Consider the following 27,642-nt stretch of genomic DNA (forward strand, 5'->3'; position numbering starts at 1 on the left):
TCAAAGGGATTTCGTTGGGGGCGGCTCCCTTCGAGATCCCCTCTAGGGAGTCGCCCATCCGAGTTTTCCTTCACCTTTCTCCTTCTGGTTTTTCTCCCTCTTCCCTCTTTCTCTATTTTGAAAGAGCCTCCCTCTCAAATTTTCTTGAGGTTTTTCTTTTGAGTTTTCTCAATGTTTTGTTTGCTTTATTCGTGATTTGATTTTGTTCGAAGTTCTCACTCAAGCTTGTTATCTGCAGGCGAAGGCAATCTCTTGGTTTCCTCCTCTATCAGTTCACGGTTTTCCAACAGTTGTTGTTCATGGTGAATCTCGTTCGCGGATCTCCAGTTGATGCTGTTCATAGTGAGTTTCTGGTGATGGCAGTCTTTTAGATTCCTCCTCTGTGAGCTTCATTCGCATTCTATGACGGATTGGTGGATTGTAGATGTGTTTGTTTTCTTCTATTGGTGATTTGACCTCACCGTTTTCTCGTTTGCAAAAGATCTTTTGATCCTCCTCCATCCATTGTCTTATTTTGTTCTCTTGAGAAATTGTTCCTGGATTTTTTGATTGGTGTCATTGGCCTTTTTTTTGTATCATTTTCTTGATTGAATGAAATATGATGCTTATGAGCGATTTCAAAAAAAAAAAAGAAGAATTTTCAAATCTGACATAATCACATAAATGGCTCGGACTTATCCACCCTAATTTATTTTGTTACTGAATATTATAATTATTATCACCATCGACCCATGAAATGACTGTGAGCTCCTTACTCACTAATTGGATAAAGCATTACACCCTTAAACATTTTACTATCTAATTATTTTATCCATTAAAAGACAAAGAGATAAAGTCATGTTTGGGAGTGCTTAAGTTAAAAAGAAGTATTTATTGAATAAGTGCTTATTCGAATAATCACTTTTATTAAAAGACAATGAAAGCACTTTTATTAAATTACTTTTATAAAAATACTTTTATGAAAATATTTTTATAAAAACACTTTTATGAAAGTACTTTTATGAAATCACTTTTACGATAGTTGTTTTAAGAAAGTACCCTTACAAAAGCACTTTTGTGAAAGTATACTTTCGTAAAAGTGCTTTTATAAAAGTATTTTCGTAAAAGTGCTTTCATAAAAGTGTTTTTATAGAAATGCTTTCATAAAAGTACTTTCTTAAAAGTATTTTTATAAAGGTGCTTTCATAATAATATTTTTGTAAAGGTGTTTTCATAAAAGTCCTTTTATAAAATTCAAGTAGTAATAATTTTATAAGTGGTATTTTAAAATTCAATTAGGGATAATTTTGGAAGAAAAAAATTGAATAAGTGTTTATTGTATAAGCACTTAAAAAAAGCTGAAATTTTGGACTTAAAAATAAGCTCTTAATTTTAAAATAAGCATTTATGTCGGGCTTATTTCACAAATATTAATAAGTGATTAATGACTCAAATAAACACTTATTTTTAAACACTCCCAAATATGGCCTAAATCATTTAGTTGATTTGAAAGAAAACATAAAAAAAATAATTATTATTTTCCTTCCTTTCCCTACCTTCTTCTTTCGAACCAAACACAGCCTGTGTGTATTTCAATAGTCGGGAACCACAAAACATATCTACATATCATTTTACAATATACAAGGAGCAAATCCGAATATTATACCTAACCAGCATTTTTGTGGACACAAACAAAGCTGACATTATATGAAAATGACCCCCAAGCCCCATCCGAAAAGAGATAGAGAGAGATTAATAATAAGAGCATGCATTATAGAATATAGATAGCTGACTAGTATATTTGAACTGCTACCAATGATATCATAAAATCTATTAATACATTGATCCGTGTACTAATGGTTTATGGACAAAATAATCAATTCAATTCTATAAATTAATCGGTTAATGGTCAAGAAAACAAGGATGATATTCTTTGGAAAATGGCCCATTTATTTGATGCTTAAAGGTATCTAATTCAGTTGGGTTTAGTGTAGATCTCCTACATTGGATCTATGATGTGTAAATTTCAGTTATAGAAAGATTTTGTATTAATTGTCTACAATAAACTATGAATTCAAGTCAAAATAAATTTCATTTAAAAGTTAACTAATCATTAAGGTTATGTTTGGCTAAGCTTTTGCTTTTGAGTTTTCGGCTATGATAAATAACAATGTGACAAAAAGTGTTTTAAGCTATTTGTATTTTTTAAAAACATAATCTAAAGTCAAAAAAAATTGGGCCTAAACTATAAAGCCTAAAGTTGGGAGTTTGTGCTTTAGGGGGTGGGGCTTAAAAGAACACAAATTAAATCTTATCCAAATACGTACAACCTAAAATTATCTTGTATTTTTAAGAAATAATTGGCTGAAATTAATAAAATAGGTAAGAACACTAGATTTTGAACACACAAAGACCTTTCAAATACAAGACGTATTAAGAGTGGTAATTAAGTTATAATATTGTGAATATAGAATAACATCATATATCAAGCAAATACATATAGATAAACAATACATTGAAATTTTGGTTTTTCTTTTCTTTTAATTTGGATTTTTCATTTCAATTTTAGAAAAGCAATACCTTTAATTTGCTTGGCCATCCATATTTGTGGCAGATTTGTCCAATGACCCCAGCTTAATTACTTGCAAAATATTAGAATCATCATCCAAGTATACATGCCAATTAATTGTATGTATATATATATATATATATATATATATATATATGTATGTATGTATGAATGTATATATACTAAAAGCAAAATGAGTAGGAATGGAGCACTGTTGTGATATTTTGAATATAAGTTAGATTAATTAATTAATTTATATTCATATAACATAAATAATTTTTAATTTTTAAATTATACTCAAGTGAACCTAGATCAATTAATTAATTTTAAATTTTTAATACTCTTTAATCTAATTAATTTAACAATTTTATTATTTTTGTTTATATTTTTTTCGTTCTTTATTTTTAATATTATAGCAACCTTCCTTAAAATATTTTTATTTCATCTTTTATGATTTTTATTATTTTTTGAGATGCAACTTTTATGATTTTTTATTTATATACTAATGGAGAAGCCCATGCGATGCACGGGTGAAAATGAATGAAAAAATAACAGTTAAAACTATAACTAAATTCATTAATGCAAATCAAGTATAATAAATAACATGTAATTTGGGATGAAAATATCGACTTGACCCCAATTTGGGAAGAACTTGGATTTAGGCCATTAAAAAGTGATTCGATTGATGTTTTACAATTTATAATTATTTCTTTGCTATTACTTTCCCATTTGTTTGTATGCGTGTTATCTACTATTTTCCATGCCCTTTTCTGTATTGTCTCTAATTTGCACTTTTAAATACTTTATCAGAAAATATAGTGGATTGTGTTGTGTCGACACGACACGGTTTTGTGGGTTGTCTATGCTTTAACAGGTCGTGTCGTGCCAACATGTGGTTCTAGGTGGGTCATGCCCTACCTGGCCTAAAACTCTTCAAAGATTAGGCCTGTAGCACAAGCCCAATCGGGCTCAACCATATGACGAGGTGTGAGAGGCATGATTTAATTTTTTATTAAAATTTTGAAAAAATAATGAGCAGTTATATAAATTAACAAAATAGACAAGAAATTCAAAAAAATCTTAAAATTTTATTCTTATGAAATGTGATGTATACAATTGTTTATACATGAAAATAAAAAAAAATACAATATAATTTGAATAAAATAGTTTATATATATATATATATACCTGTTTAGTGATGGGCTACAAACCTATACCAGCATGGTCCACTTTATAGTGATTGGGTTGTGTTGGGTATAACCCACTTTATAGTTTCACATTTATGAGAGATCAAACATTGGAACATCCAAAAATGATGAAGGTAAAAATTAAAGGGTGCAACTTTGGTTGATAGTCAATATGTTAACAGTTAGCCTTCATTTTTATTGGAAAAAGCTTTGTTTCAGTGTACATCCCATTTAATAAGGGATCATGATTCTATCTTATCCAAAGACTGATCCTATTTTATTAGATTTGGATATCTTCATTACGGATTTTTGGATCGGATCCGATTAAAAACTGAATCAAATTCGGATCATCCCTATCCAATTCAAAACGATCCAATTAGTTATTTATATTTTTATAAAATTTTTATATTATTTATTTTTTATAAAAAAGCATGTATATGTGATGAAAATAGTTGAAAAATACTTTCATTTTTTGTTTTTCTTTATTTAAATTATTATATTTTCTTTTTTAATAATTTATTTTTAATATTATACTAACAACCTTCCTTAAAATATTTATATTTCATCTTTTATGATTTTTACTATTTTTTGAGATGCAACTTTTATGGTTTTTTTATTTATATACTAGTGGAGAAGCCCGTGCGATGCACGGGTGAAAATGAATGAAAAAATAGTAGTTAAAACTATAACTAAATTCATTAATGCAAATCAAGTATAATAAAGAAAATACAATTTGGGATGAAAATATTGACTTGACCCCAATTTGGGAAGAACTTGGATTTAGGCCATCAAAAAGTGATTCGATTGATGTTTTACAATTTATAATTATTTCTTTGCTATTACTTTCTCATCTATTTGTATGTGTGTTATCTACTATCTTTCGTGCCCTTTTTTGTATTGTATCTAATTTGCACTTTTCACTACTTTATCAGAAAATATAAAGTGGGTTGTGTCATGTCGGCACGACACGATTTTGCAGGTTGTCTATGCTTTAACAGGTCGTGCCGTGCCAACATGTGGTCCTAGGTGGGTCGTGCCCTACCTGGCCTGAAACTCTTCAAAGATTAGGCCTGTAGCACAAGCCCAATCGGGCTCAACCATAGGCCAAGGTGTGAGAGGCATGATTTAATTTTTTATTACAATTTTGAAAAAAGAATGAACTTATGAATATATATATATATATATATATATAAGTTAACAAAATAGACAAGAAATTCAAAAAAAATTTTAAAATTTTATTCTTATGAATTTCGATGTATACAATTGTTTATACATGAAATTAAAAAAAAATACAATATAATTTGAATAAAATAGTGTGTGTATATATATATATATATACCTGTTTGGTGATGGGCTATGGTCCACTTTTTTGTTCTATATCGTGTTGACACACAAGCCTCAAAATCAAAACGCAACACAACTCGGGGGTATGGACTTAGCCCAATTGCTATAGTGACTGGGCTATGTTGGGTATAACCCACTTTATAGTTTCACATTTATGAGATATCAAACATTGGAACATAAAAAAAAATGATGAAGGTAAAAATTAAAGGATGCAACTTTGGTTGATAGTCAGTATGTTAATGGTTAGCATTCATTTTTATTGGAAAAAGCTTTATTTCAGTGTACATCACATTTAATAAATATTGGAATAACAAAAAACTTAGAGGGTAAAGAGGGATCATGATTCTATCTGATCCTATTTTAACATATTTGGATATCTTCATTACGGATTTTTGGATCGGATCCGATTAAAAACTGAATCGGATTCGGATCACCCCTATCCAATTCAAAAGGATCCAATATGTTATTTATATTTTTATAAAAAAAAACATGTATACATGATGAAAATAGTTGAAAAATACTTTCATTTTTTGTTTTTCTTTATTTAAATTGTTATAATTTTATTTTTTTAATAATTTATTATTTTAAAAAATCAAATATGATTGGATCAGATTTGAATATCCAACATCCTTATCAAATTCGAATCTAAATCAATATTTGTGAGATCCGATCGGATTGGATTAGACCTATAATTTATCAGATCGGATTCGAATCTACCCTGATTTGAATCCAATCCGATCCATTTGCATCCCTATAAAAAAGGGAAAGTGTAATCAAGCTTTTTGACGAAACATTGTTATCATCCTCATTTTTATTATAGAGTTATAGAGAAATTAGGGTACAATGACTAAGGAGGGACAATAATGGAAATATAAAATATTATATATAATATTATAAAATACAATTGGAATGACAATGACTAAAGGGGGCAATAATAGAAATAGATATGTAATTGGAATAATAATAACTAAAGAAGAGTAATAAAGGAAATAGATAATAGGATTACCCATCTACCATAAAAATTAGAGTATAGGGGCAATAGTGGAAATATAAAATCAGGGTGTTCGCCCAAAATCTACTTGGCCCATTCTCTTCAAAGGATACGATTGTAAATATGAAAATCTACTTGTCCCATTCTCTTTAGGGGATATGATTGGAAATATGAAATCAGGAAGGGGTAGGATTGAAAATATAAAATCAGGGTGTTGACTTGTCTCATTCTCTTCAGGAGATATGATTGAAAAAATGAAATCAGAAAGGGGGTAGGACTGGAAATATACAATCAGTGTGTTGGATCCTTCATTTCATATCAACCCTATTTTTATTTTTTTATTATGGCTCAGTTTAGGAGTATAAATAAATAGGCAAATCTTTGTATTGTATATATGAATTTCTTATAACGAGGGGTAATCCATCCCCCAACCCATAACCCCCTAATCAAGATATAAGTGGGAGAGGAGACCTTATCAACCAACTTGATGATGCACAATCTGGCCGGTCTTAGCTGTCGATGATCTTGCCTCTGAACTGAGTAACAGGGACCTGAAACGGAAGGAGAATAGAAGCTCCGGGGAGAACCCGGCGTAAGGGCTCCGAAGCTCAAGTTAGAATCCTTCAAAGGCAAGAATAACCAGATAGCGCGAAAGTTAGCATACCTCGTTCCCGGGGGGTAGAAGCCTTTTATAACCACCTCGCGCACTCACTTCCAGGCTTCCGTCAGGTCGGGCATGATTACTTCTGAACTCCTGCCAGTTCGGATGTCATTTCCTCTGGCCGGGCATAACCGCCACTGTTCCTTTTGTCGGAGCCGTCTCTGCGGCTAGTGACGATGGTTGTAGGTGGCGGTAGCAGGAAGCCGTTTGAAATGCGGCTGTCAGGCGTCAGATCCCAAATCAGTCAGGTACGTCGCCCTTGGATACGGACGTCTTTGGTGTCGGGTACGTTTGGCTGGCTTGGTGCTTTGGGAGTGGTGTTGGAGTGGCGAGCGAGGTGTCTTGAGTTCGGTTTGGAGTGTTCCGAGCTGCCATGGGCCAGCTCGGGTCAGCTTTGTGAGGCTTGGGGCCCAGTATAGTTCGTGCTCCTTGCAGGGAGTTCGGGTTCTCAGTAGGGAGCTCGGACTCCCAGTAGGGAGCTTGTTCTTAATAGGGAGCTCGGATTTTAGGGAGCTCGGGTTCTTACTTAGGGAGCTCGGCCCCTTAACAGGGAGCTCGCTCTTAACAGGGAGCTCGCGTTCTTACTTAGGGAGCTCGGACCCTTAACGAGGAGCTCGCTCTAAATAGGAAGCTCGGGCTCCTAGTAGGGAGCTCGAACTTAGGGAGCTCGGGTTCTTAGGGAGCTCGGACCTTTAACAGGGAGCTCGCTCCTAACAATGAGCTCGAACTAAGTACAGCGGTCTGGAGTTCGGGCTTGGTAGTGAGCTTGGACTTGCTTCCGATGTTCGTTGGACGCTCTACTGTCCCGAGCTGCTTGCCTTTGCCACGTGTCGGGCGATCGTGAGGTCGGGCCAAATTTCCCTTCATCAATTGCCCCCCACTCCCTGCGACAACGGTCCCGTCTTGGCGCGGCAGTTGTTCGGGAGTTGCGTTGCAGTCGCTTTTATTGCGAGGAGACGTGCGCCGATACCCCGTCAGTTTCGGGAAGACGCGTGCGACACCTGTCCTTTGACAAGACGTGTGCGACGCTCCGTCAGTTTCAGAAAGACGTGCGTTGATTGGTCTTGGAAGACGTGCGGCTTAGCGTGGCTGTGGGGCGTTGGATTGGCTTCGATCTGGGCCGTCGCTTTCCGGCCGCTATGGATATAAATAGCGCGCGGGGGGGGGGGGCGTCCTTGCTACTATTGTACATCTTGAGCTCGCGTCCAGGCTTTTCAGCTCGCGTCCCAGGTTTCCTTGCTTGTTCGAGTTTTCGTGGTCTGCTTTAGTCTTCTTCCCGGGTGAGTTTTTTGGAATCCCGTTCCGTTTCCCGATGTCTGGTTTGGAGGGTTCAGACTGTTCAAGCGGGTCTGATGTAGGTTCTACGAACCAGTTTGCGTTCCCCGGTAGTTCAAGTGAGCCCGATGTAGGTCCTGAGGAAAGGGTCGGGCCTACCACCCGAGGTGCTTCGGGTAGGTCGGCGTCCACCTCCCGTCGTGGCCGGGTTGTAGACCAGTTCGGCCCTTCGACTATGACGCCTGAGGAACTTCAAATCCTCGTAGACTACTACGACTTGCCCAGTGAGTACGGTTACTTTATCCCTACGGGCAACTTCCCTTGGGAACATGGTCCTGAGGAGATCGTGATTTTCCGGGAACAGCTCGCTGCGGGGCTGCGACTGCCCTTCCACCCTCTTCTTGTCGAGGTCCTAAACCACTTTGGTGTGTCGGTCGGCCAGCTTCACCCGAACTCCATTAGGAACTTAGTGGGAACGATCTCTTTATTTTGCGACGAGAACTTTCCTCTGGATCTGGAGATTTTCTCTTCCATTTTAATGTTGAAAAAGCAAGTGGGTCCCCTTCCTGGGCGTAGGCGGGCATACTACCTGTCCCCTCGCCCGGGCTTCAAGCTCTTACACGGACTCCCCAATAAGGTCCCGGCGTGGAAGCGGGACTATTTTGGGGTGCGAAGTGCGCTGGGGTGGCCGTTTCAGACCGGCTGGGGGATGGCCGCTCCTGATTCCGGCATCACACTTGATGAGGAGACGGCGAAGGGCCTCCGGCAATGGGCGCGGCTTGGGCTGGATTGCCAATGGTATCTGACGGAGGCCAAGCTTATTGCTGCGGGCCTGAGTTCGGGTAGGTTCTTTCCCTAGTGATCCTGTCTTGCTCTTCTTTTACGTCTTACTGATGCCGAACTCCTTTTCGCAGGTACAATGGATTCTCGAGGGACCCGAGGTGGGCACTTGTTCGAGGGCATGAAGAGGAGAAAGCGGGTGGCTAAGCGAGCTCGCGCCGAGCCATCCCGAGCTGCGGAGCCCGAGGTGCCGGATTATCCGGCAGAGGAGCCCGAGATGGTTCCTCCTATGCAAGAGCCGGCGGGGGCTCCTTATGCCGAAACCACACACACGGGGGCTCCCGCCTATTCCGAGTCCGCTCATATGCGAGCTGGGCTGTCGGGCTCGGAGGCCCCGGGGGACTTCAGGAGTGTGCTGTCGCCTGTTCATGCTCTTCAACGGAGTAAGGAGGCGATGTTTCCTGAGGAAGCTGCGGCATGGACCGAGCTCCCTCTGCACCAAGTGGCCTGCCGTGCCGTTACTCATGCCATGGTGGTAAGTGATCCCTTCTTTAGAGCTCGGCTTTTATTCTTTTATTCGTTTCTTTGATCCCGTTTTCCTTTGATAGGTGAACTCCTCCATTCACGCCTTGGCGAACCAAGTGGAGAAATGCTCGAGGCAGGTGCGAGCTGCCGAGGAGGCTGCTCGGACTGCCGAGGAGAATGCTCGTGCTGCTGATGCTGCTGCTCGTCGTGCGCGGTCTAGGCAGGCGAGGTCTCAGAGGGATGCCGAGGCTATGGGAGTAGTGGTGCAGCGTATGGCGGAAATGAAGCTGGACCTGGAGCACCAGGTCGAGTATCTTCAGGAGGATATTAGGGAGAGGACTCAGATCTTCTCTCAAGGCATCGAAGACGTGAAGAAGAAGGCTGTCAGCGATTACATTGCTTCGCCGGATTTCGATGACCTGATGGTAGACTCCTACAGGAGGGGTTTCAAGCTGAGTCGGTGGATGATCCGGAATACGTACCCCGACCTCGAGGGGGAGGCAGGTCCTTCAGGCGCTGTCGAAGTGGCTTCTGATAATGATGAAGTGGCCCCTGGCTTGTGAAATGAAATGTACACTTCATTTTTTTTTTTGAATGTACACATCTATTCTGAAATGAAATGGCTTTCTGTTCATGTACTGGTTGTCCTGTCTTCGAGCTATGTTTTTTGCCGAATTGACCATTTCGGTCCTTCAGTTTTTTTCTAACATGAAATGGCTTCGGAGTACATGCCTTGGTGGCCTATAGGTAGTACCTTCTTAAGTTGACAACGTTCCATGCTCGAGGTACTTGTTTTCCTTCTAGGGTTCCGAGCTCGTATGCTCCCCCACTGAGTGCTTTCTTTACTCAGTAGGATCCTTCCCAGTTTGGTCCAAGTTTCCCTACGCCGGGTTCAGGCACCATGACCTTACGGAGAACCAGGTCGCCGACGCGGAAGTTCATCTTTTTTACTCGCGCGTTATAATACCGAGCTACCTTTTGCTGGTAGGCCGCAGTTCGGATGTGCGCGAGGTCTCTCACTTCGTCCAGTAGGTCGAGGTTGGTGCGTAACTCGCCCTCGTTTGTTCGTCGTACGCTTCTAGTCGCAACGTAGGCACTTCGATTTCTGCCGGGATCACTGTTTCGGTGCCGTAGGTGAAGTTAAAGGGGGTCTCACCTGTGGCAGTTTTTTCCGTGGTTCGGTGTGCCCATAGAACACTTGGTAGTTCGTTTGCCCACAAACCTTTGGCTCGGTCCAATCGCGCTTTCAATCCGCGGAGGATGGCTCTACTCATTACTTCTGTTTGGCCATTTGCCTGTGGGTGTGCGACCGATGTGAAGTTCTGACTGATTCCCATACTTCAGCACCATTCTTGGAACTTGATATCTTCGAACTGTTTGCCGTTGTCGGAGATCAGTACCCGAGGTAGCCCGAAGCGACATACGATGTTCTTCCAGAAGAAGTTTTGTATGTTTCGGGCTGTAACTATTACCAGGGGTTCGGCTTCTATCCACTTGGTGAAATAATCTACTGCCACCACTAGGAATTTTCTTCCGCCTGCCGCTGGTGGGAATGGCCCCAGGAGGTCGATCCCCCATTGGACGAAGGGCCATGGGCTGGTGAGGTATTTGAGGTCGGCGGCGGGCTGATGGTGGATGCTGGCGTGCTTCTGACACTTATCACATTTTCTGACGAGCTCGATTGCCTCTGTCTTCATCGTTGGCCAATAGTATCATTGTCGAAGTGCCTTTTGGGCGAGGGCTCTGCCCCCCAGGTGTCCGCCGCACAAGCCTTCATGGATGTCGCGGTGTACCAGCTCGGCTTCGGCTGGGCGCAAGCATCGTAGATAGGGGAGCGTGTAGGATCGTCGGTACAACCGTTCGTCTATCATGACGAATTTGGCTGCCTGGCGCTGCACCCTCTTGGCTGCGTTGCGGTCCGCGGGGAGGGTTCCGTCTAACAGGAAGCTCGCGAGTGGGTCGATCTAGCTCGGCTCTACTTCGGTGACGGGAGCGACCTCTTCTGCCCCACCGAGAATGCTGGGCCGAGGTAAGTACTCTACGTACACGGTTCTCCTGGCGTTGTGGCTCGTGCTAGCCAGTCGGCCTCAGTGTTCTCGGACCTCGGGATTTGCTTGATGAAGTGACTGGAAGTTGAGCAGAGCTTCCTTTACTTTTGCCAAGTACGCAATCATAGTGAGCTCGCGTGCTTCGTACTCGCCTGTAACTTGGTTGACCACGAGCTGGGAATCACTGCAGATAACCATGTGCTTTGCTCCGACCTCGTGCGCTAGGTTTAGCCCGACAATCAGTGCTTCGTACTCCGCCTCGTTGTTGGATGCCGCGAACTCAAAGCGTAGTGCGTATTCCAGTTTTGTTTCGCTCGGGCCGCGTAGCACTATTCCAGCCCCGCTGCCTTGTTGGTTCGAGGAGCCATCTACGTGAAGGATCCAGGGCTCCTCCTCCCAATTCGCGCTTGGTCTAACCAGGAGGGATGCCACACTGGCTGCTACTTCACGGGGTTCAGACTCATTTGGCTTGGGAGCTCCGAGTTCGCCCGAACTGGGGATCTCGGGCTCCACCGGCTCAGGGGCTTCGAGGCTAAACGTGCATTCTACGATAAAATCTGCCAAGGCTTGGGCCTTGATGGCAGTTCTTGGCTTGTACTGGAGATTGTACTCGCTGAGTTCGATGGCCCACTTCGTCAGCCGGCCGGAAACCTCGGGTTTGAGTAAAACTTGTCTCAGAGGTTTATCGGTCAGGACGATGACGGTGTGAGCCTGGAAGTACGGGCGGAGTTTCCGTGCTGCTACCACCAGGGCATACGCTAGTTTTTCTATCTGCGGGTACCTTGTCTCTGCTCCCTGCAAGATTTTACTAACATAATATATGGGTCGTTGGACCCGGTCTGCCTCCTTTACTAGTACCGAACTGACCACCTCGTCGCTAGCCGAGAGGTACAGTTCTAAGACTTCGCCTTCCTCGGGCTGAGCTAAGGTTGGCACACTGGCGAGGTAGCCTTTTAGCTCATCAAACGCGAGCTGGCAGTCTTGGGTCCATTCGAACCCTTTGCCTTTGATTGCTTTGAAGAAGGGTAGGCAGCGATCTGCCGACTTGGACATGAAGCGGCTTAGAGCGGCTATGCGGCCGTTTAGCCTTTGGACTTCTTTCATTTTCCGAGGTGGTCTCATATCTATGATGGCTTTTATTTTGTCTGGGTTGGCCTCGATGCCGCGTTGATTGACAACGTAGCCCAGGAACTTGCCCGAGGTGACGCCAAAGACACATTTGTTGGGGTTCAATTTCATTTATACTGACGTAGGATTTGGAAGACAGAATCTAAGTCTTGTATTAATTCTTATGAAAACTGTGTTTTGACGACCATGTCGTCTACATAGCACTTTATCTTTGTGCTGATCAGGGGCTGAAACAGCCTATTTACAAGTCTTTGGAAGGTCGCCCCGGCGTTTTTTAACCCGAAGGGCATGACCTTGTAACAGTATAGACCGAACTCGGTTATGAAGCTGGTTTTTTCCTCGTCGGATTGGTCCATCCAGATTTGGTTGTAGCCTGAGTAGGCATCCAGGAAGCTTAGCAATTCATGTCCCGAGGTCGCGTCCACTAGGCGGTCGATCCTAGGAAGGGGGAAGCAGTCTTTCGGGCAAGCTCGGTTCAGGTCGGTGTAGTCGACGCACATGCGCCACTTGTCGTTCGCCTTTTTCACCAGCACAGGGTTGGCCACCCAGCTCGGGTAATGGACTTCCCTTATGAAGTCTGCCGCGAGGAGCTTTTCGACATCCTCGTCGACCGCTTTCCAGCGCTCCGGGGCTAAGTTCCGTTTCTTCTGTCTAACGGGTCTGACTAAAGGGTCAGTGTTAAGTTTAAGTTTGTGAGTTATAAGACTAGGGTCAATACCGGGCATATCGGCCGCGGACCATGCAAAAATATCTAAATTTTGGAGTAAAAAACTTACCAGTTCGGTCCGTAGAGGTTCCTTGACAGAAGCACCAATCTGGAGTGCGCGAGCTGGGTCCATTGGTGAGGTCGGGATCGCGACTGTTTCTTCTGTTGGCGAGGCTCGTTCTTCGCCTTGCTCCGTAGGCCGCTCCAGATCGAGGTCGCCGGCCGGCTTGGACTTGCCCTTTAGGGCGGCAACGTAGCACTTGCGGGACTTGAACTGGTCGCCCCGCACTACCCCCACACCGAAGTCCGTAGGGAACTTCATGGCCAAATAGTAGGTGGAGACCACCGCCCGCAGGATATGCGTGATTGGCCGTCCTAGGATGGCATTGTATGGGGAGGGGGTCGCGACCACCAGGAAGTCGTGGTTGAGTCTGACCGCACAAGGCCACGTGCCGACTTCCACGGGCACCGTTATTTTTCCAAGGGGCCTGACTTTCTCCCCGCTGAAGCCCACCAGGGGAGTGCTTGCAGGTTTTAGTTCGCTCCTTGGCAGCTGTAGCCGATCAAACGCCGATTTGAAGAGGATGTCCGCCGAGCTACCTGAATCTACGAGCACGCGCCTAACCTCGAAGTTGCTGATCCTGAGTTTAATGACAAGTGCGTCGTCGTGAGGGTAGCGAACTCCCCGCGCGTCGTCTTCTGTGAAGAGGATCGGCTCCTCGGTCTTCGGTCTTTTCGGGGGGTTCCTCTCCTCGAGGACCGCCTCACGAACTGAGGTCCGGGCTGCCGCTGATGTGCATCCCGTCACCACTGAACCTCCCATAATTACATGGATGGTTCCCCGAACTGGCCTTTCTGCCGGAGGCTGTCGCTGCATCGGTTCGGCAGGCCTGCTGCTAGTCTCCGGGGCGTCTTTCAAGTGTTCGCCCGGCTGATCCGCTTTATTGCTATTATTGTTGTGCTGTACAAAGTTTCTTAAGTATCCGCGACGGATGAGCCCCTCTATCTCGTCTCGGAGGTTATTGCACTGTTCGGTACTGTGACCGTGGTCCCTATGGAAACTACAATACAAATTCTTGTTTCTTTCGTTCGGATTTCCCTTTAGGCGAGGTGGCCATTTCACGTATGGGGCGTCCTTGATCGTCATTAGGATCTCGGTCCGTCTCGTGTTCAGGGGCGTGTAATCCGTCCGAACTGGCAGGGGAGCTCGGAACGACTGGTTCAGTTTTGGGTCCCGGGCCGGGTTTCTTCGGTTGGCTGAGTTAGAGGGCTCGCCATCCCTCTTTCTTTTCTCGTTTCCACCCTCGGTTCGCTGGTTGATTTCCTCCTCCGTTCTCATGAACTTGTCCGCGAGTTTGAGGAACTCGTCCACGGTCGCGGGTTGGTTGGCTACCATGTGCCATTTGAACTCCTTGTGCGTCACCCCTCTTTTTGCTACAGCGAGCTGCACCGCGGGGTCTAACCGCGGTATCTGTAAGCATGTCTCGTTGAATCGCTTGATGTAGCCCCGTATGGGTTCTCCTTCCCTCTGGACTACCGCGAAGATGCTTTCCTCTACTTTGGGGCACCTTTTGCTGGTGACAAAGTGTGCAGTGAAGACCTGCATGAACTGAGCCCAACACTTTATCGATCCGGGGGCCAGGTTCCTGTACCAAGTGCGGGCTACCCCTTTGAGGGTGGTGGTGAAGGCCACGCACATGCATGATTCGCTGGCTCTGGCGAGGTGCATTTGGGACTGGAAAGTGTCCACGTGATCGTTGGGGTCGAAGGACCCGTCATACTTGTCTAGGGGCGGGAGCTTGAAATCTCAGGGCAAGGGGACTGCCAGGAGTTCTGAGGCGAAGGGGGAAGGAACTGAGAGAATCGGGGCGACTCCTACCTCGTCCGAGCTCGGATAAGACGCGGGTGGCAGTTCGTCGACTTCGACGGCGCCTTCGCTGCTGTGTGGGCCTTGTACTGGCGCTGCTGGCCTCCGTGTTGCCGAGCTCGATGGGCTCGGAGTGCTGGTAGTCCGCTGCTGCCAGTGCGCCGAATCGGTTTTCCACCAGTGGGGACTCCGGTTTGGAGACCCGAGGTGCCGACCTTGCGGACGAGGTTCCTGATCCACCTGCGAGGCGCGAGGCGGGGATGACTTTTCTTTCTCTCTGGCCTGGGGACGAGGCCTGGTTGTTTGGGGGATTCTGGGGCCTAGAGGCCTTTCCTTGGTGGAGGCGCCCATCCTGCGGAGAGGCCTTGACTGGCTTCGGGGCAGGGTGGCGAGGTGGGAGCAGTGGTTGGTTCGGTGTCAGTTGGGGGAACTGCTGTTGATAGTGGTATTGGGAGAGGTTGTGCAACACTTGGTGCTGGTGAAGCTGGTGTTGCTGAAACTGCTGCATCTGGGCTTGCATTGCCCGCATGCACTGCATTAAGTCGTCCAACCGATTTTGGCTAGCTGCCAGGGGGACGGCGGTTGGTTCAGTGAAGGTAGTCTCGAGGGGAAGAGGGAAGGGGATGTTTGCAGAAGGTAGGCTTACAGGCGCCACTGCTTGTGGCGTAGTCAGATTGGGGATTCCATCCACCGAGAGGGGGATGGTGAACTGCCCAACACACACCACGGGAACTTGGGAATGTTCCCCGGTGGTGTTCGTCTCTGTGCCGCGTCCGGCGTTGCTGGATGAGGCCACGAGTATTGAGTTTCTCAGAGAAGAAGAAAAGGGGATGAAAGTTTTGGAGGGAGGCCTTTTGAAGCGTTCCCACAGACGGCGCCAATTGATGATGCACAATCTGGCCGGTCTTAGCTGTCGATGATCTTGCCTCTGAACTGAGTAACAGGGACCTGAAACGGAAGGAGAAGAGAAGCTCCGGGGAGAACCCGGCGTAAGGGCTCCGAAGCTCAAGTTAGAATCCTTCAAAGGCAAGAATAACCAGATAGCGTGAAAGTTAGCATACCTCGTTCCCGGGGGGTAGAAGCCTTTTATAACCACCTCGCGCACTCACTTCCAGGCTTCCATCAGGTCGGGCATGATTACTTCTGAACTCCTGCCAGTTCGGATGTCATTTCCTCTGGCTGGGCAGAACTGCCACTGTTCCTTTTGTCGGAGTTGTCTCTGCGGCTAGTGACGACGGTTGCAGGTGGCGGTAGCAGGAAGCCGTTTGAAATGCGGCTGTCAGGCATCAGATCCCAAATCAGTCAGGTACGTCGCCCTTGGATACGGACGTCTTTGGTGTCGGGTACGTTTGGCTGGCTTGGTGCTTTGGGAGTGGTGTTGGAGTGGCGAGCGAGGTGTCTTGAGTTCGATTTGGAGTGTTCCAAGCTGCCATGGGCCAGCTCGGGTCAGCTTTGTGAGGCTTGGGGCCCTGTATAGTTCGTGCTCCTTGTAGGGAGCTCGGGTTCTCAGTAGGGAGCTCGCTCTTACTAGGGAGCTCGGACTCCCAGTAGGGAGCTTGTTCTTAATAGGGAGCTCGGATTTTAGGGAGCTCGGGTTCTTACTTAGGGAGCTCGGCCCCTTAACAAGGAGCTCGCTCTTAACAGGGAGCTCGGGCTCCTAGTAGGGAGCTCGGATTTTAGGGAGCTCGGGTTCTTACTTAGGGAGCTCGGACCCTTAACGGGGAGCTCGCTCTAAACAGGGAGCTCGGGCTCCTGGTAGGGAGCTCGGACTTAGGGAGCTCGGGTTCTTAGGGAGCTCGAACCTTTAACAGGGAGCTCGCTCCTAACAAGGAGCTCGGACTAAGTACAGCGGTCTGGAGTTCGGGCTTGGTAGTGAGCTTGGACTTGCTTCCGATGTTCGTTGGGCGCTCTACTGTCCCGAGCTGCTTGCCTTTGCCACATGTCGGGTGATCGCGAGGTCGGGTCAAATTTCCCTTCATCACAACTGTTTGGCACGTTGTCAGCAAAAAACCTATCTCATATGATCCAATTACTTTTATATACATGAATTAGATAATCATCAATGTCTAATGAGAAAAGCATCTAATCGGGATCATCTGCCAACAAAAGATATCCCGACCCTCTATCAATATGATCTTAAACAGTTATACCGATAAATGGTGGGTCCAGGTCTCATAATGAAATGTGCGATGTTAGATGAAGTTGGTAGAGGGTTAGAGCGTCTTTTATTGGCAGAAGATCTCAGCTCAAAACGGTCTACTATACGAGGCAAATTTACTCTAGTGAATTGTTGTTATTATTTTTATGACAAATTTACCCATTGGTTATGTATACACGATGCAACATTGAGGTGGTATGGGTTGCAAATATTATAGACTACATCACCGCCACAAAATCTGAAACAACCCAACATGGAAGAGTGATGACTTGTTATAAGATCAACTCCACCAAAAAGATATGGAAAAGATTGAAAATACGAAGAAAAGAGAGTAAAAAGGTGCAATGAATTGCATTCCATTTCTCCACTTCTGCTCACTTGCTCAGAAAGATCAAAGGTTTAATTAATGGTTCTAGACACAGAAGCCTTCTTTTTTTTTTTTTTTTTCTTTTCTTTTTTCTTGGGATTCACGATGGTTCCCGCTCTTCTTCCTCCGAAATTTATTTGGTGATTAAGTTTCACAGTCATAATCCCTTTGTGCCATTGCGTACAAGCAAAATTTTATGATTAGGTTTCATTAATTGTTTAATTCAATTGATTTCCAATCGTGGTAAACATCGTTTAGATGTTTTTTTGAAGGCAATCATCGTTTAAATGTAATTTATTAGAAGAGAGAAAAACGAATTAATTTTAACCTGAAATTTTGGAATTGAAACTTTGTTTGGTTGCTAGAAATCACCCGAATTAGACAGTAGATTCTTGGTTTCTTACCAGACGGGTAAAGTAGAGCTTTCTGGAATTCATCCACTGATCCTGATCGGGACAAGAAGGTCCATAAATATGCAAACAGCACAACGGTGAGAGGTGGTATGGATTATGGAAATTAAACAAGGGACCTAATGGTAATAAACTTTCCGGGTTTCCAATTAAAATAATCAAAACAATGCGACACTCCACCAAATCCACGCTCAGTAAGTCGGTATTCCTTCTCCTCGGTTCCGGTTTCTCATTTTTCCCCTTCTTCCCTTTCATCCAAGATAGTCTCCTCAAGCCAGAAACCCGATGTTTCTGGTGAGTGGTGACCTTATCTACCAGGCGCAGAACAGAGGAGCCCCTGCAGTTATTTGCATTCGCAGGTAAAATGTGAAGATCGAATCCCGTCTCACCAATCCGAAATCCATTTTGTTTTCACGCTTTTCGAGAATTTATTGTGTGCGGAATTTATAAAAAAGCCCTAAAAAAATATCCTTTGAATGGTTTTTTGGGGCATAGCCTCGAAATTTGATGCTTTCCAATGATATTATTCATGATCATCGTGATGGTTTCTAGGGCTTGATCTTGTTTTAGGCGGGCAAGCAGCTGTTGGAATGTGTGAATTGTAACGAATCATGTCGGATTACGAATATCTTTAGCTTTGGGTCTTCTGGATTTCGATTCCATGGTTGACAGATATATTGTTCATAGTTGTGCTTTTATCTAGAAGAATTGGTTCTAGTGCAGCATTAACGATTTTAATGGTAAAAAGCAACTCATCGGTTTTAGGTTTCTTGGTGGGTTATCTCGATATTTGTTCTTTCTGGTTGAGTTGGATGAGTTTATGTCGTATATCCACATTGTGTGGATATTCATAATGTGTTTAGTTAACATAGAAAATCATGATAAACCAAACTTTTCTCTTCTTACCTGAATGCCGGTTTTTATAATTTGGACATGTACATAACGCAGAATGGATCCATCATCAAAATGATGGAAAATTTGGACATGTGTAACTTCATTTCTAATTTTAGTATCATGTTGGCGTTGGCGATGATTCCATTTAAATATGCATTTCCATATTCAGGTGCACTAAAATTCTGCAAATTAAGATCACTATTTAAATGAAGTCATTTATGCTTCACGCCCATTTGTTTGTTTGTTTAAATTTTTATTTGTTTGTTTTGTTTTGTTTTGTTTTGTTTTGTTTTGTTTTTTTTTTTTTTTTTTTATGAACGTTTTGCAATATATGATGCTCCTGCACCTATTAGTTAATTGATCTTACCAGTTTTTCCCCTGCTAATTTCTGGAATTCATGCAGGCATAACTACCATCCTTTAGGTTTATATTCTCATATTTTCTTAGTTTTTAAATATATGGTGGACAAAATATATTACTACCATCAATGTTGATATTCTGAATAATTATGCTACTTATGTTTTGCTCGATCTAGAAAATAGAATGAAGAAGTTACTCAGAAATGCATCTTGTTCCACTTAAGTTTGTGATATCTTGAGTTATGTATTATTACTTCTCATTAAGATGATTATTTAATCGCTCTAATTTTCCTTTGTAATCTAATATTAGTTTTATGAATTTCTTTTATTTCCTGGTATGGATTGCAGGACACGTGTTTGAAGAATTGTATGGCAATCCATTGCATCACTAGTTATAGGACTGGCTGTGCGGTTGATACCATTACTTAATGGGAAGTATCTAAAGAGGTTTTATTTTTTGTCTAGCATAATACATTGAGTTGGTCCCTTTGCATTTACAAATTCAGCTGAGGAGGCCTTGATATCACAGAATTTGTATGAATATACTGACCCCTCGCAACATTCCGTTTGCTGTTGATGAAGTTGAAATTTGGAAGTAACTTTCTCACCAATATCAAGAGCAGGCTGCATTCAGATCCCTAGTTTCCAGCACTGCTGAAGCATATTACTTATTCTTCTAATTGGCTGTGTTTTAGTTAAATTTTCTGGGCAGTAGGCATGGGTGCTTTCTGTTGCTGCCCATGCAGTGAGGAGTTCGAAGAGTATGCTCATCCAAGTAATTCCATATACAGGCATTGTATATGCGTGCGGTACTTCCTCCTCCAGCTATTCAGTGGGGTATGTGCTGTTAAAGAACTGATTGACGACATTTTCACCACCATGTTATTGATCCACCATATCTTAAATTGATTGCCTAACCAATTTCATTGACAGGCTAAATGATATAAAGAAAAGCCCTGTTTTGAAGTTTAATGTCATAATGATTGTTTAATGATGTAGGACTGCAAGGAGAAAGTCTTACTATGGCACACATTGGTGGGTGAAGGAGGGAGGGGTGTTTTTGGAAAGGTCTAATACTATTCGAAAGGTTTGAGCTCATTTGTTGGCAGAGAAAAGAGAATAGGATTTGAGGATTTGAAAGAGGAGTGGGTCTGGGTCCTATGAGGTTCAAGAATGGGAGGAAATTCGCAGTTGTAGAGAAGAGAAAGGCCATTTGAGGGTGTGATCCTTCCTTTGTAGAAGAAGTGCAGTCTTGAGGCCATTCAAAGTTGGATGATGTAGTTTGTGCGCAATCGGCAAGAGTGGAAGCTCAGTGGCAGGGTGAAAATGATTCGAATCAGAGTGGTGGGTTGACTGCAGCTTCACCTTTGATCATCCCTGATGATAGTGGGGTGGCGTTTGTGTACAGCGGTGAATCTGTAGGTGTGGGGCTAGAAGGAGTGAACATGTGAACTTGATTACCGGTGTAGCCACAGTGGCTATTGTGGAGAGGATCCGGTCTGGTTTGAAGGTTATTGATAATGCCACTCTGTTGAACATTGAGATGAGTTCTATCCCTTTGTCTTCTTCACCTGCAATGGGTGACTCTAATAAGGAAGAGGAGAGTAGGGGGACGAGGATTGGTAAAGAGGGAGGAATAGGAAGCAGATTGAAGAGAAAACGTTCTAGTGTGGGTGTCAGGATTGATCAACAACATCAGGTGCATAATAGGAAGAGGAGGATCTCAGTACAGAGAAGTGGAGGGGTCGGTGTTGAAGGGGGAGAAGTCGTTGAATAGGGGGAGTTGAGGGAGGAAGACATGGGGGCAAGGAGGAGAAATTGGACCCTAAGGGAGATGAATTGTCTAGGTAAGGAGAATATTGATGAGGGAAGGGTGGGCATTCACCAACTAATTAAGAGACAGGTGACAGTGGGAAAGTCTCTTGGTCTATTCTTCCTGGATGGGGAGAGGGTGGTTAAGAAAGCAATTGAACATTTTGAAAGGAGCAGAAGATAAGAAGACAAGCAAAAGAAAGTTCCTTGGGAGGGGGGTGAGGTGTTGGAGGAAGGATAAGGACAGGAAGAAGGGATTGTGGTGGACGAGTGAAGGAAATTGGTTCTAAGTTGAAGATGAGTGGGGGTGGGGGGAGTAAGTGGAGAACAAAGCTGTTGACATGGAATGATAGGGGGTTGAGTCACTGAGAGAGGGAAGAAGGGGGGAAGTTTGAAGTAGAGAATGAAATTGTTGACTTGGAATGATAGGAGGTTGAGAAAGGGAAGAAGAAGAACGTAATACCTTATCAACAATCAACTTGTAATGCTTTTCTATTTTAACAAAAAATTTCCTTTTATGTAAAAAACAATAATTACTTTTGTTCATCAAATCAACATTAGAATGTCTCAATTTAGAGACTCAATGTAGGGTTGAAATCTCCCTTTACAAACTCTAAATTTCTAATTTAGGCTCAAAAACTGACTAGAAACAACTCTTAAGTGCACTGCAACTAAGATGAATCCACATATATAACCCATAGGAGTGCTCAAATATGGACTCAACTCAATGACTCTGAATAACAACTACGAATCCTATTACAGTAAATTAAATAAAAAACAACTTCAAATCACATATTCTTTCACATAGATAAACATAGAAGTCTCAGTCATTAATCAAATAAGTAAAAAATGACTCCATTATATACACCCAAAATAGACAGATCCATTCCATTTTGGGCTGACATCCTATTGCTAAAGTAGACATAACTCTCTCAAACCTAGGGATAATCATTGAGCAGGCCCTTCCTATGTCAATCATTATTGATTGTTTTACAACTATACAAACTAAAAACAATAATAATCTTTATGGAAGGGGATTCTAGAGTAATTATTGACTGGCTACAAAATGATAGTTTTGGAACTTGGCATCACAGGAACTCAATGAAAGAAGTGAGATGGCTGGCCAGGGAATTAAGAGAGGCTTTCACATGGATACAAAGATCGGCCAATAGTTTGGCTGATGCACTAGCAAAACAGATGCGACTAGAAACCAGCTGTATTGGGGGGCTGTTATTAATCAGGATTTTGATTCTATTAAGTCAAAGTTTTGAAATTATTGGGTTTGGAGTTAGGCAACAAGGGCTACTTGCCTAAGTGCCACTGGGGGGGGGGGGTATGCCACATTGTCTTTGTACCATGCTATAGTATTCTTTACTTTTGGGTTTAATGAAATTCTATACTTTTCCCTACCTTTTCTTTCATTTTTTTTGAATTGGTAAGACCCTTTAAATTCTTACAGCATATCTAATGATTAACCCTATTCCTACACCACTAAAAACTAGAACTGACCTTAGAAAACTCAAATTGACTATAAGTTATCACCCAAAAATTACAAAAAGTGTTATTGGTGAAGGAATCAATAGAAATTAGATTTCTTCACACCTACACCATTTACATTTTTTGATCTTTATGTGCTTTGTGCATGTGCACCTGTTTTTTCTCTCTTTCTGTATATAATGTATTTATACATGCATATTATAGGCACATTTATGTATGCGCCTCATAGTTGTGATTACATGACACATCGGATATATAACACAATTATTGACAAGCTCTATAAAAGTTAGAAACACAACACAAACACAAGGGTGGAACCATAAATTTTCTCTTAGGGGAGATATATGCACTGATTTGGATATTGTAATAAATATTTATTAGAAGGTGACAGCTAGCTTGCTGGTAAGCTAAGACCTGGGGGTGGATCCCACCTTCACCAGGGTTGGGGTGATTTTGGGGTTTGCAAGAAGGCTACCCACTTTTGTATAGCAAAGAAAAAGTAAATACTATGCAGTTGACACTTTCTGATTACATTGTCTACCATATCTCAAAATAAATTCCTTGACATATGAATAATCACCTGAATATTGTGGTAAATGAAAATTAAACGTTAGATTTTGTTTGTCCACTATGCCTTTTTGCTTATTTGTACTTATCTTTCTTTCTCTTATTTTTTACACAATTCAAAATTTGAAATGGACTAAAAAAACTTATAGTGAACAACGTGGAAATGCTTATAATAAAACAATTGAATAAGGCCTTTTTTGGATGGAAGTGGAAAACAAGATGGACCCATGGTTTAATGGATTCCAGTGATTAACCCCCTTGTCATTTTAAAATCAATACAATCGATGAAAAATGTGGTAAAGAGTCTGCTATTTTTATATTCCATGCAACCTACTTTTTGGAGCCAAGCAATGGAACCTAGAAAATAACATGCTTTGGGAATCTATTTCTATCTATATATAAATTCTGAGGGAGTAATCAATGTTCTTAAAATTTTCTAGGAAGGGGGAAAAGCAGTGATGCTAATTTTGTTGCTTACTTTATATTTTTTTGATAGATATCGCTGTTCATATTAAAGGTCTGGCAATGTTATTCTGACCATGAATTTCACCTTTGAATGCATGTGTGTTCCTTGTCCAACTTGTGCTTCCCAGACTTTGTGCACCGAGTTGCAAGTTGTGAGTAAGAATGAAAGTTCAATTGTGAGAGTTGGGTCCACTGATCCTTCTCTCCAATTTTTATATTATTCTTGAAATGAAAAATACAAAGACATAAAAAGCCCTGTTTGTGTAAATATTCTGACAAAAATACCACTAATTGTAAACAGATGACATTAACAACACCCATCATTTAATTATGTTATTTTATTTTCTATGATAGGTATAACATACATAATTATTTTATCTAGTGCTCTATTTTTCTCTTACCTGGCTTGCCTTTTTAATGTGCAGTACAGTACATTGTTCCATAGACTTGAAGGGCGGCCAGTGGCATCATCGGTTCAAGGGGCTACTTCTTTGGCATCATCTGGGGTGGGCAGCCCATTACCTGACAGTCCATTGACTGACACGTACCATTCTGTTACTAGACCAGTATCTTATGATGCTGAACAAAGGTATGCTCGCTTGCAGCGTGATGGATTAGTATCGAGGCGTGAGAAGTCCATGTCCCATTTCCAGGAGGAATCACAGCCACTTAGAAGAAACAGCAGTAGCTCTGGTGTAGAACCAATGGGTGCAGGGAAGAAATGGGATGGAATTGAGTCTGAAGAAGAATGTAAGGTTGGCCGTACAGAGTCCTCCGAAAAGGTTTTTTCTACTAAAGGCTCACATGGACTATCCTATATGCTACCATCATCCGAGGATGAAGATGTCTGCCCTACATGTCTTGAAGGTAATTTCATTTGTTTTTTTAATGCTTTGGATGTACTCTTATCTCATAACAGTATTATGTTAATATAGCGATATTCTGATATGTGGGCCTCTCAACTTGTTGGATATGGATGCTTAATTGCACTTAAGTGGTTGTAGAGCTGGAAAATGCACCATATCTTTATATTTAATGTTTTTATTTTAACTATGACTTGTATCTTGTTTGCAGAATATACCCCTGAAAATCCCAAGATTGTGGCACGGTGCTCTCATCATTTTCACCTCGGCTGCATATATGAGTGGATGGAAAGAAGTGAAAATTGTCCACTCTGTGGCAAGGTACCTATCAGATTACTTTCCATCGTGTAATATAATTTCAAATTAGATATATTATTTGAAAAGAAGTTAGTTATAATTTTATAAAAACTAATTCTTTATTTTTGTTTCATATCTCATAAGATGCACAAGGATTTGAAGAGTTTATGCCAGTTTTATGTAGGTATGAAGCACTGTGTCTAGATGTCAGTGGTTTTGAGCTTGTTGAAAGGGCTATGCCTATTTAAACAAAATGTATGAAAATAAAGAAATACATGCATATCTAAAATATACAGTGGAGGTGAGGAGGAACTTGGAAAAAAACAGCCAAAATGGATTCTCCCTCCTTTTCCTGAAAGAACACAGAGTAGGGCGTCAATGTGTCCAGAGACAAGATATCACTCTTGTTTTAGGCTCCTTTTGATTCTTCCATATGATTGTGTCAGGAGTAATGAATTTGATGGATAATTGAGTCAAAGTGTCCCTTTGATTGGCAGTTCTATCCAATGCTTCTATTCTGATTTATAGTGACAATATTTTCTCATCCAATATGCATGTCAGAGAACTTCAGGGGGCCATATCAGTGTTTTAAAGGCGCAAGGCGCAAAAAAGGCGGAGGGGTCAATTTGCACCTGAGGCGCAAGGCGAGGCGTGTGCCTTTTTGAAGCAAGGCGCAAAATTATAAAAAAAGTGCTAAAAAATAAAAAAAAATGTCAGAAAATTCAAAAAAAATAAAAAAATTAAAAAAGTACTAAACATAGTATTAATAAAAAATATAAACTTAATTTTTAAAATAATGTTTTAAAAAACCTATTATCTAAAATTAAAATACATAAACATAAGATGTAATTGTGTAAAGCATATTCAAATGAGAATTTAAAAATAAAATCAAAAACATTTTCAAGCATTTAAAACCTCTAATATCTTTTTTCACTCAATTGCATTACTTCACGTAGCTAATGTAATCTAGAACATATTACATTCCTGATTCTACGAGCTGCCTTTGTGCCACACCCCTTGAGGCTAGCCTAAACAAGTCCACGTTAGGTAAAAAGCAATTAAATAGGCACTGGTATAAAGTATAAACATTTTTCAAGCCTAAACAAGTTGTTTACCCAATGTATAAACATTTTTCATGTTGTTTACCCAATGTAAAATTATCCTTTTCTCACATTGGCATGCCTCAATATTGCGTTCTTAATTCGTTTACCCAAAAAAAGGTTCTTAATTCAATAGAAAGGAATGCTCATATTTGTTGAAACACTTTATTTTGTAAATAGGCACTGGGTGGGATAGGAATCTTGCACATGGTTGGTTGGTTGGTGACTGGGAAAGGTTCCATGTCTCTGCAACTATCTCTTTTCTCGTGTAGCAACTTTAAGTTGAATTTCTTTTTTTTTTGGCTTTTTTATTTAAATTTTTCTCAAATACCAATGGAGGAATTTCAAACATATGGGGGACTGGCTATATGATTCCTTGAATGGGCTAGTAGGGTACAATGTTTTGATATCAACTGGGACTGATCAAATGGCCTCATGATTCCTCCACCGGGATAGGAGGGTAGTGCAATAAGGCATTTAGACAAATTTGTCTACAACTTTTAGGAAATAAGAGAAAGATACCAGGTTATTGGCTGCATATTTTCAACTTACAAGTTCATTGAATATTTGTTTGACAGTAGACGTGTTAGAGTCTTTTCGTTTTGTTTCCTTTATAACTTGATGGCATATGACCTGAAATTCTTTTGTTTGTTATTTGATTGTTGCATGAACATCAGGAGATGGAATTCTGTGAAAGCCCATAAAATTTAGTTGGTCTTTGGTTTCAAAGTACCGGGAGAAAAAAAGTTTATCTAGGAGAGTGTAAATAAAGTTCCTCGAGCTTGTTTGTGCGATAACATCGGAGCAGAGGATGGTGCTTGTCCTTTCCATGTCCGTAGATGTATCATGTAACATCTTTGCAGCCAGTTCAATGTTCCTACTTTTCTTTTTGATGTACTAATGCCATCTTGCTTTGTATAGATAACAATGATCCAGCGTAATGCTATACATATGGATTGTAACCAGAGATTCATGAGTAACTCTTTACTTGTTATTTGCTTGGTTGAATCATCTTTCTGATCCATATGACCGTTACTTTTCTTCCATTGTTGGAAAAACATGTTAGTTGGCAGCCTTCAAGAATTATTTAGCCAGGTTTCATTAATAATAGCACTATAATTAATCATACATGTAGGCTATCACAAATCCTGATCAAATATGTCCATGGTACGTTAGTTATAATTCCTTTGCATTTATGGCAATTGGGGCTCGCAACTTGCCAAGTCTTTCCTTGATCTCTCTCATATAAACATATCTTTGTTGGATTTATCACATGTAGAGTGTTTCTTTCGGTTCAGTTACTGATCGTATTCATATTTATATGGAACCCACAACAAACGTCTCACTTTAACCCACAGTTCTACGGCTAAAGGTTCTGAAGTTGGGAAGTTGATTGACAGTTTCGATTTTCCGTTATCCAGTTCCAGTTACAAGTATGTATATATAGTTTTTGTTCAGCGAACCAACATCTCCAGTTTTCAGACTCCAAGGTGCCAGAACCTGCTCATTCCAAACAGGTTTAAAATGCTGAATTGCTGATTGTGGGTTACATACAAGGTACGAGCGCACTGCCCATTTCACCTAGGGCTGAACTGCAGCGGCTTCTGCCTTTCCGAGGTGGGGCCTACACGGATAGACTTTAAGCTATGTTTAGAGAAAAATCCCGAGAGCCCAAATCAGCTGTCAGCCTGCCAATCATTTTTTTTTTTTTTAATTTCTTGGGCCGTCTCCTCAGAATGCTTATCGGGAGAGTTTCAAAGCAGTTAAACTGGTTTAGCTGAAGCCTGAATGTT

General features: G+C 42.0%; 1 protein-coding gene across 2 annotated transcripts; it reads left to right on the forward strand.

The window, feature by feature from the left end:
• Positions 1–18,084: 18,084 nt before the first annotated feature.
• Positions 18,085–26,857, forward strand: LOC104592732 (E3 ubiquitin-protein ligase At3g02290-like). 2 transcript variants are annotated; one of them, XM_088900866.1, is made up of 6 exons: positions 18,126–18,354; positions 19,597–20,085; positions 23,718–23,741; positions 24,015–24,456; positions 24,664–24,773; positions 26,527–26,857. In XM_088900866.1, exons 2-6 carry the CDS (start codon positions 19,966–19,968, stop codon positions 26,551–26,553), a joined length of 723 nt encoding a protein of 240 aa, XP_088756992.1. In that variant the 5' UTR covers positions 18,126–18,354; positions 19,597–19,965; the 3' UTR covers positions 26,554–26,857. The 2 variants fall into 2 exon arrangements, with proteins under 2 accessions (XP_010250499.1, XP_088756992.1); XM_010252197.2 differs by lacking the exon at positions 23,718–23,741 and having other exon boundaries at positions 18,085–18,354.
• Positions 26,858–27,642: the final 785 nt, after the last annotated feature.

The sequence above is a fragment of the Nelumbo nucifera genome, chromosome 3 (genome assembly GCF_055504915.1).
Source record: "Nelumbo nucifera cultivar China Antique chromosome 3, China Antique-T2T, whole genome shotgun sequence".
Classification (NCBI taxonomy): domain Eukaryota; kingdom Viridiplantae; phylum Streptophyta; class Magnoliopsida; order Proteales; family Nelumbonaceae; genus Nelumbo; species Nelumbo nucifera.